General features: G+C 43.3%; 1 protein-coding gene across 5 annotated transcripts in view; it reads left to right on the top strand.

Moving 5' to 3' along the window:
- LOC122539499 (netrin receptor UNC5C-like) overlaps positions 1-14,839 on the top strand; it is a 395,240-nt gene that overhangs the window by 312,966 nt on the left and 67,435 nt on the right. For all 5 annotated transcript variants that reach the window (XM_043674426.1, XM_043674429.1, XM_043674428.1 and 2 more), the window contains exon 6: positions 8,481-8,648. In XM_043674426.1, coding sequence (XP_043530361.1) covers positions 8,481-8,648 — 168 coding nt within the window. The remainder of the gene's footprint in view (positions 1-8,480; positions 8,649-14,839) is intronic.

The following is a 14,839-nucleotide window of genomic DNA, read 5'->3' as shown; positions in this document are numbered from 1 at the left end:
TCATGGATCCCATGTGGCTTAGTCTTCAGGACCAGCCTATCATGAAGGACCTTGTCAAATGCTTTGGTAAAGTCCATGTAGACAACATCCACTGCCCCATCCTCATCAATTGTCTTCATCACTTCCTCAAAAAACTGTGACATGTTTCATTTAGGGAGAGAGCCTGCTACAGAACAAGCTGCCCAGCTTATACCGCCTGTTTCTGAAGTTCTGTTGGTGAATGCAATGTGAAATCTGATAGTCCAGTTGAAACATGACTGGAAAACCTCACAACTCTGTACTTCCTGAGCAAGTGGCATCTGCTAAGATGCCAGAGACAACTGCTTATGTTCGGTGCCATGCGTCTACAGTTGTCAAACCCTCAGACCAATATCCATCTGAAGATTTCAAGTGTTACCCTTTTAAGCTTCCAGAATTTAGACTTATTGATCTGAAATGTTTCTTTTCTGAAATTGAATTGCTGCAGAGAGAAATCCATTTTATTTTCCCTTACTCGAAGTGTGTGTTTGAGAATGTGCTTTGGGTCCTTTAGAAGGACAAACCAGTTATCCTTTTACATGCCTGACCATGTCCATTTTCCAGTTCTTGCATTTTTAGTGAATATATTTTAATAGGATTGGATTTATAAAAAAATTGATTAATGGATCTTTTCGTTGTAAATCTATTATAGAGAAAGGATATGATTGGCAATATTGGAAATGGGGTAAAGCAATTAAATTGATGCTGTGACCTGCACAGTTGTGGAACTAGAGCGAGAGAGAGAGAAAGAGAGTGAGAGTGCACTCTTCCCATCTTGGTGACCATTGACAGATATGCGATTTTACATTATCATATGCAGCACATTGAATGAAGAACAATGGGAGTAAAAAGGCAGACTAATGAAAATTATGGCAACCTTCTATCTCCCAAGATGATGGTTTACATAAAAGTATATGAACTCGGAGTAGGCCATTCAGCCCCTTGACCTGCTCCGCCCTTTAATACAATCATGACTGATCAAATCTCCACTTTCCTGCTCGCTCTCCAATACCCTTCAACTCATTACTCATTAAAAATCTCCTCCTTAAATTTATTCAGTGTTCCAACATCCACCGCATTCTGGGGAGGTGTGAATTACACAGATTCATTACTTCCTTTAGGAGAAGTAATTCCTCGTCATCTCTGGTTTAATTTTGCCATCCCTTATTCTGAAACTGTGGCCTCTCATTCTAACTTGCCTCACAAAGAGAACCTGAAGTGGACAATTCTGTGTCAAAATTGCTGCAAGTGTTGCGCTAACGTCAAAAACCACACAGCACCAAGTTATAGTCCAACAGGTTTATTTGAAAACACTAGCTTTCAGAGCACCGCTCCTTCGTCAGCTGCTAGTGAGGAGGAGCAGCACTCCAAAAGCCAGTGTTTTCAAATAAACCAGTTGGACTATAACCTGATATCAGGTGATTTTTAACCTTGGCTAAAGCGAAAACTGCAGATGTTGGAGATTACAGCTGAGAGTGCCGTGCTGGAAAAGCACAGCAGGTCAGGCAGCATCCTAGGAGCAGGAGAATCGATGTTTCAGGCAAAAGCTCTCTGATGAAGGGTTTTTGCCTGAAATATAGATTTTTGACATTGTCCAACCCAGTCCAGTCCAACATCGGCACCTCCACATCATGTATTGTGCTAATTATTTTCACCTGGATACACTCCGCAGAGAACCCAAATCTCACTCTTGAGGAAGGGCTTTTGCCCAAAACGTCGATTTTCCTGCTCCTCGGATGCTGCCTGACCTGCTGTGTTTTCCAGCACCACTCTAATCTTGACTCTAATCTCCAGCATCTGCAGTGCTCACCTCCGCCTAGAGAACCCAACTCTCCCTGCCCTTAATCTGCTCTGATACAAAGCAATACATTTGACACTGGCTTGCTTACAGGAGTTGTTGCATAGATGACACATTCAGACACAAGTCTGCCTTTGGGCTCCACTCCAGAAATTTGGTTTGTGATTTGGTCAATGAACCTTCAGCTCCTCTGACGTATCTGTAAAGCAGTAAAGCTACCTGCCTGGTGCTTGGAGCTTGGTTCATGGGGAGCACGGACAGAGGGATTTGTGGTTAAGTCTGAATGCTGCATGTCAAATGGCCAAACCTCATCTGAGACACTCTGAAACCATGGCAGTGACAACATTCAAGGCTAATGAGTACAAGACAGTGAGGCAGTAGGTAATGAGGAGGTGAGGAATTAGCCATTATGTCAGAAGGCTTTAATAAGAAAATGGATCTTGGGGGACGTTACTGAAATTGTGCGCCCTGTTCAAAACATCTTAAGTGCATTATAAAGGAAGATGTTTTTACTTTGGAATCTGTGTGATTAAATTTCACTTAATTATACTGTCTTCAATCCTTCAATTAAATGATCGTCTCAATTTCATTGAGCTAATCAGTTGCAAATTAAATTGTCTCAATCCTGCCATGTCTCGTCACAAATCTAATCCTTCACTGAAGATATATTCATCAGACTTTGGTGAATTTTCACATAGAAAATTTCACCAGTTGACAGTTTAGTCTGGAGATAATTTAGTGTCATAGACCAAAAGCAGCTGACGGTTGGAGACATTTTATTGCGCCAAATTGGAGTTATTTAGAAAATGGATTAAAAGGTCTTCTAAACTTGTAATTTATGACACTTGCTCCTATTTTACAGAGCTGTGTTTGCTGATTTCCATAGTTTCCTCAGTTTTGAAGAGACAGCTGTGAAAGTAGTAAAATGTTACATGTTGTCTTGTTAAAATAATCCGGTTACTGGTAGTGTATGATTTGAGTTTAATCTCTTAGGAGCAATAACTACTCGAAGAACACTTTATGTGTAATGACTTCACGAGCTGAGAACTGAAAAGCAGACTATAAATAACAGTGACACACAGATTCCACTTTTCAATTCACCCTACTGGTTTAACAGATAATTTCCCATGCCTTCATTATTCTGCACATCATCATTTCTCTGCCTTATTTATTGCAGGTGATACTCCTATATATGCATTACCCAGTGTGTGTGAATGCCTCCATGAATGTCCCTTCAGTGGGGAAGCGACCCTCTTAACCCTGCTGTTGTAATTAATTTGTGCCCATCCCTGCCAAAGCAGCAAGCACAAACTGAGAGTTACCACAAATGTCCCCTGCAGTGACCTGGAAAAACCTTGAGGTGGAAAATTGAAGATATCAGCTTCTTCTTTGGGTAGTGTTAGAGTATCATAGAAATTACTGGCACGACCACCATTTGGTCATTTATGTCTATGCTATCTCTTTGATAGAATGCGCATGATTAGTCCCACATCTTTATTTACTGGCCACAACCCATGTACGATCCTCATCCCAGAATCACTGTTCAACTCCTGCTGTTGGAAAACAACAACTGAATAATCCCAAATAAAATCCCTAAGAACTGCAGATGCTGAAAATCAGAAACAAAAAAAACCCATAAATTACTGGAAAAGTTCAGCAAGTCAGGCATCATCAGTGGAGAGAAATCAAGAGTTAACAATTTGGGTGCAGTGACCCTTCCTCATGTTAGCATGCGAAATGTCAACACCAAACAATCCAGCTAATGATTATGCTGGTAAGCAATCCATGACCATTACTTTGTCAGAAGCTGCATTTATTGATACTGGGCCCTATTCTCTGTAGGAGAAATTGAGGACTGCAGATGCTGGGGATCAGAGTCAAGAGTGTGGTGCTGGAAAAGCACAGCAGGTCAGGCAGCATCCGAGGAGCAGAAGAATCGATACTTCAGGCATAAGCTCTTCACCACACTCTCGACCCTGTTCTTTGTAGGTAGCAAGAGTATATCCACACAGTGAGCCTTTGTCACTGAGGAGAGGTATGCAGTACTGTTAATGTCTTTTGTTTCCCTTGGCAATGTTCTGACCATTGAAATACTGTTTGTTGAGAGTATGAATTCTCCTGAGGATGTAGTACAGAGTGGGTCCTTTGCAATTCTGAGAGAGTGTGGCCCTCAGCTGAGGCAGGGCAGACTGTAGAGAGGTTAGGTACCGGCGCATTGCTGCAAGCGTGGAGCGGAGGATCTTGATGGAGAACCGTTGCTGGTGTTTTTGAATCTGTAATCTGTACTGTTTGTCCTGTTCGGGTCCGAACTCTGCTGGTTTAAAGGTGGTCCGGAGTCCGTGTGGGATGAGTTGGTTACGAAGACAGGCACTGAGGAAGCAAATGTGGCTGTGATAGCGAGTTTATTTCAGGACATGGTTGAAGAGCTTCAGGGCAGCACCACTGATCCAGAATCTGGTTTCCAGCATCTGCAGTCATTGTTTTTACCTCAATGTTCTGACCATTCAGAATCAACTGGCCTGGTCAGAATTTAATCAGTTAACTAAGATGGTTACAGTCCCTGCTGCATCCCTACACCAAAATTGTTCAACCAATCAGCACCCTCTTCTCCATAAGACCATAAGACATAGTAGTAGTCCACTCAGCCCATCAATTCTACTTCATCATTAATGATAATCCTCAACTCCACTTTCCTGCCTGGTCCCCATAATCCTTGATTCCCTTACTGATTAAAAATCTATCTCAGCCTTGAACACACTTAATGACTCAGCCTCATCAGCCATTTGCTGCAAAGAATTCCACAGATTCACTAATCTCTGAGAGAAGAAATTCCTCCTCAACTCCGTCATAAATGGGTGACCCTTTATTCTGAGATGATGCCATTGGTCACTAGACTCTCCCACAAGTGGAAGCATCCTCCCAGCATCTACCCTGACAAGTCCCCCTAGGAATCTTGTATGTTTCAAATGCTGCTTCCTTTCCAAATTTGGTTTTTCTTACATTTCTGTCCTGTTGAGAGCAAGATGAAGAGCTTCAAATTGATATCTCTTTTGCTCACATTGTTTAACTTCTTTTTAGAACTGTTTAAGACATCAATTTAAATAATCTTTTCAGCTACAGCATTCCAGACCCAGCATGTGATTAACAAAAACTCCTCATCTCCTTTCTCAATTTTGTTCCGTGGGTTTATTAATTTATGACCTCCATATTTTTGACCCACTTATCCAATGAAAGTTTTTACTCTTTGAACTTGAAAACATTATTGACAGTGGCATCTCTTCATCTTCCCTGCGCCAGACTTTTATCCTCTGTCCCTGTGAGTTAATTCCCTCAGTCATATCCTGGTAGACTCCTCAGGATTCCCTATTACATCTTTCTGGTCTGGGTCCACAATCTTCCCTGCTTGAGACTGAAACATTGATTTGAAAATTGTTTTACATTTTCATTCTGTTCCCCCATGAACAAGGGTGGTTCAAGATATTCTGAAGCTGATGGCACAGTCTTTCACCTCCTGATCTGGAGGCAAGACCTAGGAAGCTGGGATTGTTCGCTGTTTTTTCATTCAATCATGGACTTTGGGCTAAACCAGCATTTATTGACTGTTCCTGCTTGCCCTGAAGAAAATTGTCAAGGGCAACACTTGATGTCAGGAGCAGTCACCATCATTGCCCTGTTCATTTTTACAATAAAGATTCTAAGAGATTTAACCAAAATGCCTGAAATTAGGAAAGGTTCTGATAGGGTTGATCAGGTGGAGCTGTTTCCAGAGGCAGGAAGGTCAGTAAAAGTAAAGGGGGCAGATTTACGATTTATATCCAAAAGAATCAGGAGTAGACTAGGGGAGAGATCTGGGACCGACTCCCTGAAAGAGTGGTTGCAATAGGTCCAATTGTAACTTTCAAAAGAGATTGGATCTGTGTTTAGGAATATGCCATGGATAGCCCAATTGGGAAAGAGCACGTGAGATTGATTGATTGATTGAAATGTTCGGAAGATCCAGACTGGGCATTTTGGCCTGAATGGCCTTTTGTGTTGTAAGGTTAGATGGAAGAGAGATCAGACAGACAAAGGGTTGTTTACCTTAGACCAGCGAAGACTGAGAATTATGAAGGGCATACACAAGGTGGACAGGAAGAAATGTTCCCCTTGTCGGCAGGATCAATGACTAGGAGAGGGAGGGGGGGGAGGGCAGCAAAGATTTAGAGTAAGGGGCAGAAGATACAGAGAAAGTAGAAGGAAAAGCTTTTGAACCAAGAATGTGCTGGGATTTGGAACTTGCTGCCTGTATGGGTGATAGAATCAGAAATCCTCATTATGTTTAAGATGCACAGTTGCAATGCCAAGGCTATGGGCCAAGTCTGGAAAACAGGATTAGAATAGTTTAGTTGTTTTAATTGACGTAGACTCAATGGGTCAAAGGTCCTTTTTCTGTGCTGTAGATATCTATAATTCTAAGATTCTATAATTATTCATTGCCGAGTATTTTTTGTCTGGCGCAGTGACACTGTGAAAACATGTTAAGAGGCAGGGGACAAAACACCTTGAATGTAATTCAATATCCATGGCATTACATCAAGTTTTCAAATGTTGAGAAACTAGGAGTGTGGAGCTTTGGGAGCCTGCATACATTAGTCATTTAACAGAGCAGACAGGTACAAAAAAGCAATTAAGCAGGCTAATAGAACATTGGCCTTTCTCTCGAGAGAACTGAAATTCAAAATTGAATGGAGACTTGATCAGGACCCATCGAGTTCAGTTCTCAACTCAGGAGAGATACTTTAATCTTGGAGGGAGTGCAATAAGCATTCACCAGAATAATACGGGGGTTCAAGTGTCAAATTACAAGGACAGTTTATATAAACCCGGCTTCTAATCCCAGGAGTACACAAGATTGAGAGGTGATAAGATTGAGGTCTACCACATTAAACTGATTTGAAAAGGCAGCTACAGAGAAATTTATGTTAAATAGTGAAATTAGTCACAAGCAAAGGGACATAATATGAAAATTAGAACTGGGGTGTTCAGGAGCTAAACCAGGAGGGTCAATAAAACTAAAGGAGGCAGATTTACGATTTATATCCAAAAGAATCAGGAGTAGGCTGGGGGAGAGAGATCTGAGACGCACTCCCTGTAAGGATGGTTGCAATAGATTCAGTTGTAATCTTCAAAAGAGATTGGATCTGTGTTTAGGCAGATGCCAGGGATAGCCCAATTGGGAAAGATCACGTCAGATTGATTGATTGATTGATTGAAGTGTTACCAGACAAATGAGAGAAGAAATCTGGAATTCTCACCCCTAAAACACCATAGATTCTGGGGTTAATTAGACCTTTACAATTAAGATGGATACATGTTTATTCAGTAACTATAGACTGTAAAAAAAACCATATAAAATAGGGCAGAAACAGAATGTTTGACCCCTCAAGCCTACTGTACTATTCAATATGATCTTGGCTGATCTGATATCCCTCATGTCCATTTTCCTGCCCTTCCTTGTAACACTTGCTTCCCAACTGATGAAGAATCTATCTACCCCAGCCTTAAATATACACAGAGATTCTGCCCCCATCAGCTGTCTGTGGCAAGGAGTTCCAAAGACTCTCCATCCTCTGAGAGAAGAAATTCTTCCTCATTTCAGTCTTGAATTGGCGCCCCTTTATTCTTTATTGATTATTATTCTGAACCATATGAAAGTGTGCATTGCAAAAGTGGGGAACTGATGTACACACCAAACATAATTTAATTGAGAGATAAGGGAGTCCTCAAGAGGAATGAATGGCTTTCTCCTTGTTCTACCTCTGAAGTGCTTGATCAGGCTCATGTTCAGCGTCAACGTTTCGGGTCCAGTGACCCTGCTCTGAATGAGGATCACTGAACCTTAAACATTAACTTTGTTTCTCTCTCCACAGATCCTGCCAGACCTGCTGAGTTTCTCCAGCAATTTCCATTTATGTTTCAGATTTCCAGCATCCACAGTTCTTTCTCTTAGGTATGGGATGTTATAATTGTTCCCAAGTGGCTTCCAAAGACGGCATGGCATCAGTTTAAAGTATATCAGGCCAGGCCTCTCTGTTATCCTGCTCCAATATTTATCTCTCAAATAACCTCAATAACAAAGATGTTATCTGGCCAGTTATCTTCATTGTTTGTGGGAACTACCTGTGGGCAAAGTAGCTACCACATTGCACACATTGTAACAGCGTCTACTCTTAAAGTGAAATAAATTCTGAGTAGTGTCTTGGGATGCCGAGAGGTCAAAGAAGGTGTTATTCTTTTTCTTCTTAAATATTTTAGTATGAGTTCCTGACAAAATTAAGTCACTCAAATGATTATAGTCAGCACTGTTTGAAAAATGTGATTTAGAACATTGAACAGTACAGCACAGTACAGGCCCTTTGGCCCTCAATGTTGTGCTGGCCTTTTATCCTACTCTAAGATCAGGCTAACCTACATACCCTTCTTTGTACTAACTTTCATGTGACATAAATTTATTAACAGCGTTATAATGTCCATCATGCGAACTGTAATCGAGTTTGGATGTTGTAGTGTGGGATCAAGTTGGGTCAGTGTGCGTTGAATTGGTGTTCTGGGAGCTGGTTTCCTGGTCTGTGCAGGGCACTGCCTATAGGACGTCTCACCCTATTGCTTTCTCTCCTGCCCCCAGTTAATGGCGGGTGGTCAGTGTGGACAGAGTGGTCTGTCTGCAACAGTCGCTGTGGAAGGGGTTACCAGAAACGCACACGGACCTGCACCAACCCTGCGCCACTCAACGGAGGAGCATTCTGCGAGGGACAGAGCGTCCAGAAAATTGCCTGCACCACGCTATGCCCAGGTAAATGTTGGCTTCACTAATCTCACAGTGTCTCTTCGCTCCCTGAAATATTATTTTCGCATGCCCATGACCCTGATTCGACCCTTTTCAGTATTCATTTGCAGAACTGAGATACTTTCGTAGTGAACTCCTTTTGCCTTCCATTTCAACACAGACATTGTCCCATTTAAATTCACCAGGGCAGCTTCTCCATCAAAATAGCAAACAAATTTCATATCAATTATCATCCAAATGCAAAAGTCTTCTATCTGTCTCACAGTATCTTAAGATTCTTCCATCATTGTCTACACTAGACTATTGATTAGTGCTCAGTCTAGATTGTTGTCATACAAAACTACAGTAGACAATTGACTTGCTGCACTGATATGAAATATTGACTTGTAATTCTGGACTCGGTTATTGATTTATACCACTTATTGTCTATATCACTTAATGCTAAGCCCTTGAATTGCTGTGCCCGTAAAAGGCTTCGGAGGAGATTTCTGTTATCACTGTCTGGGCAGTAATCTGATGAATTGCAAGTCCTTAGCAGACCCTGCCTACTGTTCATTGCACTGAATATTGAAGAGCAGGGGAAGTTGTACAAAGGGCTGGTGATCTACAGTCAGAACAGGAGGAGGCTGTGCAGCTGCACTGTCACTGTCTAAGTCCCATGCGGTGTTCATTAGATGTCCACGTTCTTCCAAACTTGGGAACAGTGGATGAGCCCATTGTTACGGTTCGAGTAAAAGTCAATCTTTAATGTTGTTGAAAGAAAACAGAAGCGGCTGCTGAGACACAGCAGGTCTGGCTGCATTTGTGGAGAGAAAGCAGAGTTAACTTTTCGAGTCCAGTGACTCTTCAACAGGACTCTAGTATCAGTTCTTTGTTTTATTTTCATGTTTAACTCACTGCCACATCTCTTCCAGTTATGCCCACCTTGAAGACGTTCTGCTCCTCTCTCTAACAGGATTTCCCTTCCAACCTTTCTTTTTGCTCGCTATCATTACTTCTGTTTAATCTCCTAGAATTTCAGCAAGATCTTTGCCAAAATTAGTTTCCACAGCCACATCTCCTTCCTCAGTGATTGCTTCCAGCTCAGACTCACCTCGCACAGATTCTGACCATAGTTTTATCCTTTGTGTTTTTGTGTTTTCAGGATCACAGGTATCTCCATGATTTACAATTCTCCTGAGACAGCTGCATTCCGAGATCCACACTCTGTGCATGTGGTGATGCACAGCACTTTCTCCATCTCTCTCTCTCTCTCTCTCTCTCTCCATCACACTGGCTCAGAGCTATCCTGCCTCCCAGTTCCATCTCATCCTCTGGCTCATTCAATAAACTCTTTCTCTTCCATTCAGGTATCTAGGAACAGTTCTGATGAAGAGATTCTGGACTTGAAACGCTAACTCTGCTTTAGATGCTGCCAGACCTGCTGAGTATTGCCAGCAATTTCTGTTTTTGTTTAGTGTTGTTGAGCTGCCTCTGTAACTATCAGCGTCAATCCTTCCGGTAAGAAATAGGCTCCAGTCTTCCTGCATGTATAACGTGTTCGAGGATCTCCATGTGATATGAGTTATGAGTTCTTTTTTTCAAAACGTACTCTTTTATTGTGTGTGGGCATTGCTGGCTAGGCTAGCATTTGCTGCAGTCAGTAACTTTCTTGGGGAAGGTGGTGTTGAAGTGCCTTTTGGATATCTGCAGTCCCTGGGATGTAGGGACACCCACAGCATTGAACGGGAGAGTGATCTAGAGATTCAATGCAGTGACCCTGAAGGGATGTGGATACAGGGTGGTGACTGGCTTGGGGGGAAGCATGCAGAGGGGTGGTTTACTCATGGATCTGCTGCTCTTGACCTTCTGGAAGTTATACATTTGGAATGTGCTGTTCAAGGAGCCTTAGTGAGTTGTTATAGTGCAACATGTAGATGGTACACCCTGCTGTCACTGAACATCAGTGCTGGAAGGAGTAAATGTTGAAGAAGGTGGATAATACACTGATCCAGCAGATTGCTTTATCCGAGGTGCTATCAAGCTTCTTGAGTGTTGTTGGAGCTGCACTCATTGAGGCAAGTATAAGCTCCTGACTTGTGCCATGTAGATGCTCTTCAGGTTTTGGAGAGACAAGAGGTGAGTTACTCGCTGCAGGGTTCCTAGCCTCTGACCTGCTCTTATAGTCACAAGATTTATACATCTGGTTTATTTCAGTTTCGAATGAATGCCTCAGGATGTTGATAGCAGGATTTTCAGAGATGTGAACGCTATCAAATGTCAAGTGAAGATTGTCAGATTTCCCCTTGTTGGAGGTGCTCATTGCTTGGTTCAGATGTTACTGGATATTGTCCAGGTCTTGCTGCACTTGGACATGGACTGCTTCAGTATCTGAGGAGTCACAAAAGGTGCAATCAACAGCAAACATCCCCACTTCTGACCTTATGATAAAGGTCATTGATGAAGTGAATGAGGTTGTTTGGCCTTGGTCATTACCCTGTGAACCTCCTGCAGAGATGTTCTGGAGCTGAGGTGACAATCACAACCATCCTCCTTTATACAAGCTATGATTCCAACCAGCAGAGTGAGTTCCCTGATTCACATTGACTCCAATTTTGTTAGGGCTCCTTGATGCCAGACTCAGTCAAATATGGCCTTGATGTCAAGGACCTTTGATTCAACTTTGGAATTCAGCTGCTTAGTCCATTTTTGGATAAAGACTTTAACAAGCTGGGTAGGCCTGACAAAACCTTAACTGATTGTCAGTGAGCAGCTTATTGTTGAGCAAGTGTTCCTTGATACTTTGTTGGGTTTGCAAATGACCCTTGGGGGCAAGATGGGTGGGGGGGGGAGGTATTCATCACCAGCAAAGAATGATGATGAGGAGAACAGCATCAAGAAGTGGGGTGGTAGAGGCAAGGGCTGGCAGGGAGAATCATCCAGTTGCCCTTATCTCCGATTGGCCTGCCACCATCAATTAGGGTTTCCCTCCCCACCCTCTGACCCATCCAATACTTGCTGAACTTTAGCGCTGGTCCCTCAGTGACCCTGGGACCCTAGTGGGTACACTACCAACAGCAGCCATCACTTTCAATGGCAGTAATGAGCAATTGGGAATGGCTGATTCTGATAGGTTCAGCAAGTCTTGATGGGGTGAGACTTCTGTCACTCCTGTCCTGAATCCTGAGGAGGGCCTTCTATTGGCTACGTGGGCACTTACAGCAGGAAATGTATCTTCCTTCTCACTTCTCCAAACACCATCTTATGGCAAGAGCTTTCAAAAGCTGATTGGGGGCAGATATTCGCAGGTAAAGGGACGGTTGGAAAGTGGGAAGCCTTCATAAATAAGATAACGAGAATCCAGAGAAAGTATATTCCTGTTAGGGTGAAAGGAAAGGCTGGTAGGTATAGGGAATGCTGGATGACGGAAGAAACTGAGGGTTTGGTTTATGAAAAGAAGGAAGCATATGTCACAGACAGGATAGATCGAGTGAATCCTTAGAAGAGTATAAAGGCAGCAGGAGTATAGATTTAGATTTAGATTTTAGATTTAGATTTAGATTACTTACAGTGCGGTAACAGGCCCTTCGGCCCAACAAGTCCACACCGACCCGCCAAAGCGCAACCCACCCAGACCCATTCCCCTACATTTACCCCTGCCCTAACACTACGGGCAATTTAGCATGGTCAATTCGCCTAACCTGCACATTTTTGGACTGTGGGAGGAAACCGGAGCACCTGGAGGAAACCCACGCAGACACGGGGAGAACGTGCAAACTCCACACAGTCAGTCGCCTGAGGCGGAGTATACTTAAGAGGGAAATCAGGAGGGCAAAAAGGGAGCATGAAACAGCTTTGGCAAATAGAGTTAAAGGAGAATCCAAAGGGTTTTTACATTAAGAACAAAAGGGTAATCTGGGAGAGAATAGGGCCCCTCAAAGATCAGCAAGGTGGCCTTTGTGTGGAGCCACAGGAGATGGGGGAGATATTAAACGAGTATTTTGCATCAATATTTACTGTGGAGAAGGATATGGAAGATAAAGAATATAGGGAAATAGATGGTGACATCTTGAAAAATGTCCATATTAGAAGAGGAAGTTCTGTATGTCTTGAAACACATTAAAATAGATAAATCCCCAGGACCTGATCAGGTCGTAGAGTCGTAGAGTCTATGGATGAGTTGGACTGAAGGGTCTGTTTCCGTGCTGTACATCTCTATGACTCTATGACCATCTGCCCCCATCTGTGGTAAGGCGGTTTGATCCAATGTTGGACCTTTTCCTCTCCTCAAGACTCACAGCTCCTCCTTGGTCAGCCATCACCTTCAGTTTCAAGGGACAGAAGAAGAGGAAACAAGCCCACCAAAGGCACAGGATTACGGAGCAAGATGGGGGACACCAAGTTGAGAGGAGGGTGGCACCTAGGCCAGTGGAAAGAGCAGAAGGATGACTCCTCTATAGAACTAATGCTGGCTCCCCATCAATCATCTCACCGATTGGTGAGACCCTAATTAGTAACATTAAATGCAGCCCCCTTCTGGATTAGTGGTGCTGGAAGAGCACAGCGGTTCAGGCAGCATCCGAGGAGCAGTAAAATCGACATTTTGGGCAACCTGTATTCCTGATGAAGGGCTTTTGCCCGTAACGTCGATTTTACTGCTTCTCGGATGCTGCCTGAACTGCTGTGCTCTTCCAGCACCACTCTAATCCAGAATCTGGTTTCCAGCATCTGCAGTCATTGTTTTTACCTGAATGCAGCCCCCTGCCTCTTAATCCCCCCTTCTGGAATTCAGTCACAAGGATAGATTGAAGAATTGAGATGTTCTCCTTGGAGAGACAATGGCAGAGGGGAGAATGGTTTGATGTTTTCAGAATAATACGTGGGCTGGATTGAGGAGATAGGGAGAAGCTGCTCCCACTTGTGAAAATAACGAGAACATGAGGATAGAGATTTAAAATGATGTGTGAACAAAGTAAGGGTGAGTGTGAGAGAACGTTTTTACACAGCATTTAAGCAGGGGATGGGCTGCACTGTCTGGAAATATGATGGAAGCAGTTTCAATTGAGCATTTGAGAGGGTTTTGGATGACTATTTGGATAGTAACGATTAGATTACTTACAGTGTGGAAACAGGCCCTTCGGCCCAACAAGTCCACACCGACCCACCGAAGCGCACCCACCCTACACCTAACACTACGGGCAATTTAGCGTGGCCAATTCACCTAATCTGCACATTTTTGGACTGTGGGAGGAAACCGGAGCACCCAGAGGAAACCCACACAGACACGGGGAGAATGTGCAAACTCCACACAGACAGTCGCCTGAGGCGGGAATTGAACCCGGGTCTCTGGCGCTGTGAGGCAGCAGTGCTACCACTGTGCCACCGTGCCGCCCATGATGTGAAGGGAAATAAGGTAAAGACTGAAGATTGACACTAAACAATAGAGCTGGTGCAGGGGAGGTGATGGCCTAGTGGTCTTCTCACTGCATTGTTAATCTAGGAATCTAGATTACATTCTAGGGACCGGGTTCGAGTCCCACCACAACAGATGACCATGAATCCATTATGATTGTCAGGGATAAATCCCATCTGGTTCATTGATGTCCTTTAGGGAAGGAAACTGCCATCCTTATCTGGTCTATGTGTGATTCCAGACCTGCAGCAATGGGGTTGACTTTTACCTGGCCTCTGGGCAATAAATGCTAGCCCAGCCAGTGAGGTTGTCATCCTGTGAATGAATGAAGAAAAGGTGCAAATAGCTGAATGGCCTCCTCACGTACCAGAACAATTCCAAGATCTGATCCACCAGGCTGTGGGGATACATTTTCCTAAGATGCATTGTAAACATTGGATCATTAATTGGACCCTGTAGATATCATGGATGTTCCACATGGCTCTGTTCTTGGGTCTCTACTCTTTGTAATTTTTATTAATGACTTGGATGAGGGGATTGAAGGATGGGTTAGCAAGTTTGCAGACGACACAAAGGTTGGAGGTGTCATTGACAGTATAGAGGGCTGTTGTAGGCTGAAGCAGGACATTGACAGGATGCAGAGATGGGCTGAGAGGTGGCAGATGGATTTCAACCTGGATAACTGTGAAGTGATGCATTTTGGAAGGTCGAACTTGAAAGTTGAGTACAGGATTAAAGACAGGATTCTTGGCAGTGTGGAGGAACAGAGGGATCTTGGTGTGCAGGTACATAGATCCCTTAAAAT

Source organism: Chiloscyllium plagiosum, chromosome 32 (assembly GCF_004010195.1).
Source record: "Chiloscyllium plagiosum isolate BGI_BamShark_2017 chromosome 32, ASM401019v2, whole genome shotgun sequence".
In the NCBI taxonomy this organism is placed as follows: domain Eukaryota; kingdom Metazoa; phylum Chordata; class Chondrichthyes; order Orectolobiformes; family Hemiscylliidae; genus Chiloscyllium; species Chiloscyllium plagiosum.
Note: the sequence above shows the minus strand (reverse complement) of the source record. Positions and strands in the feature narration are given on the sequence as shown.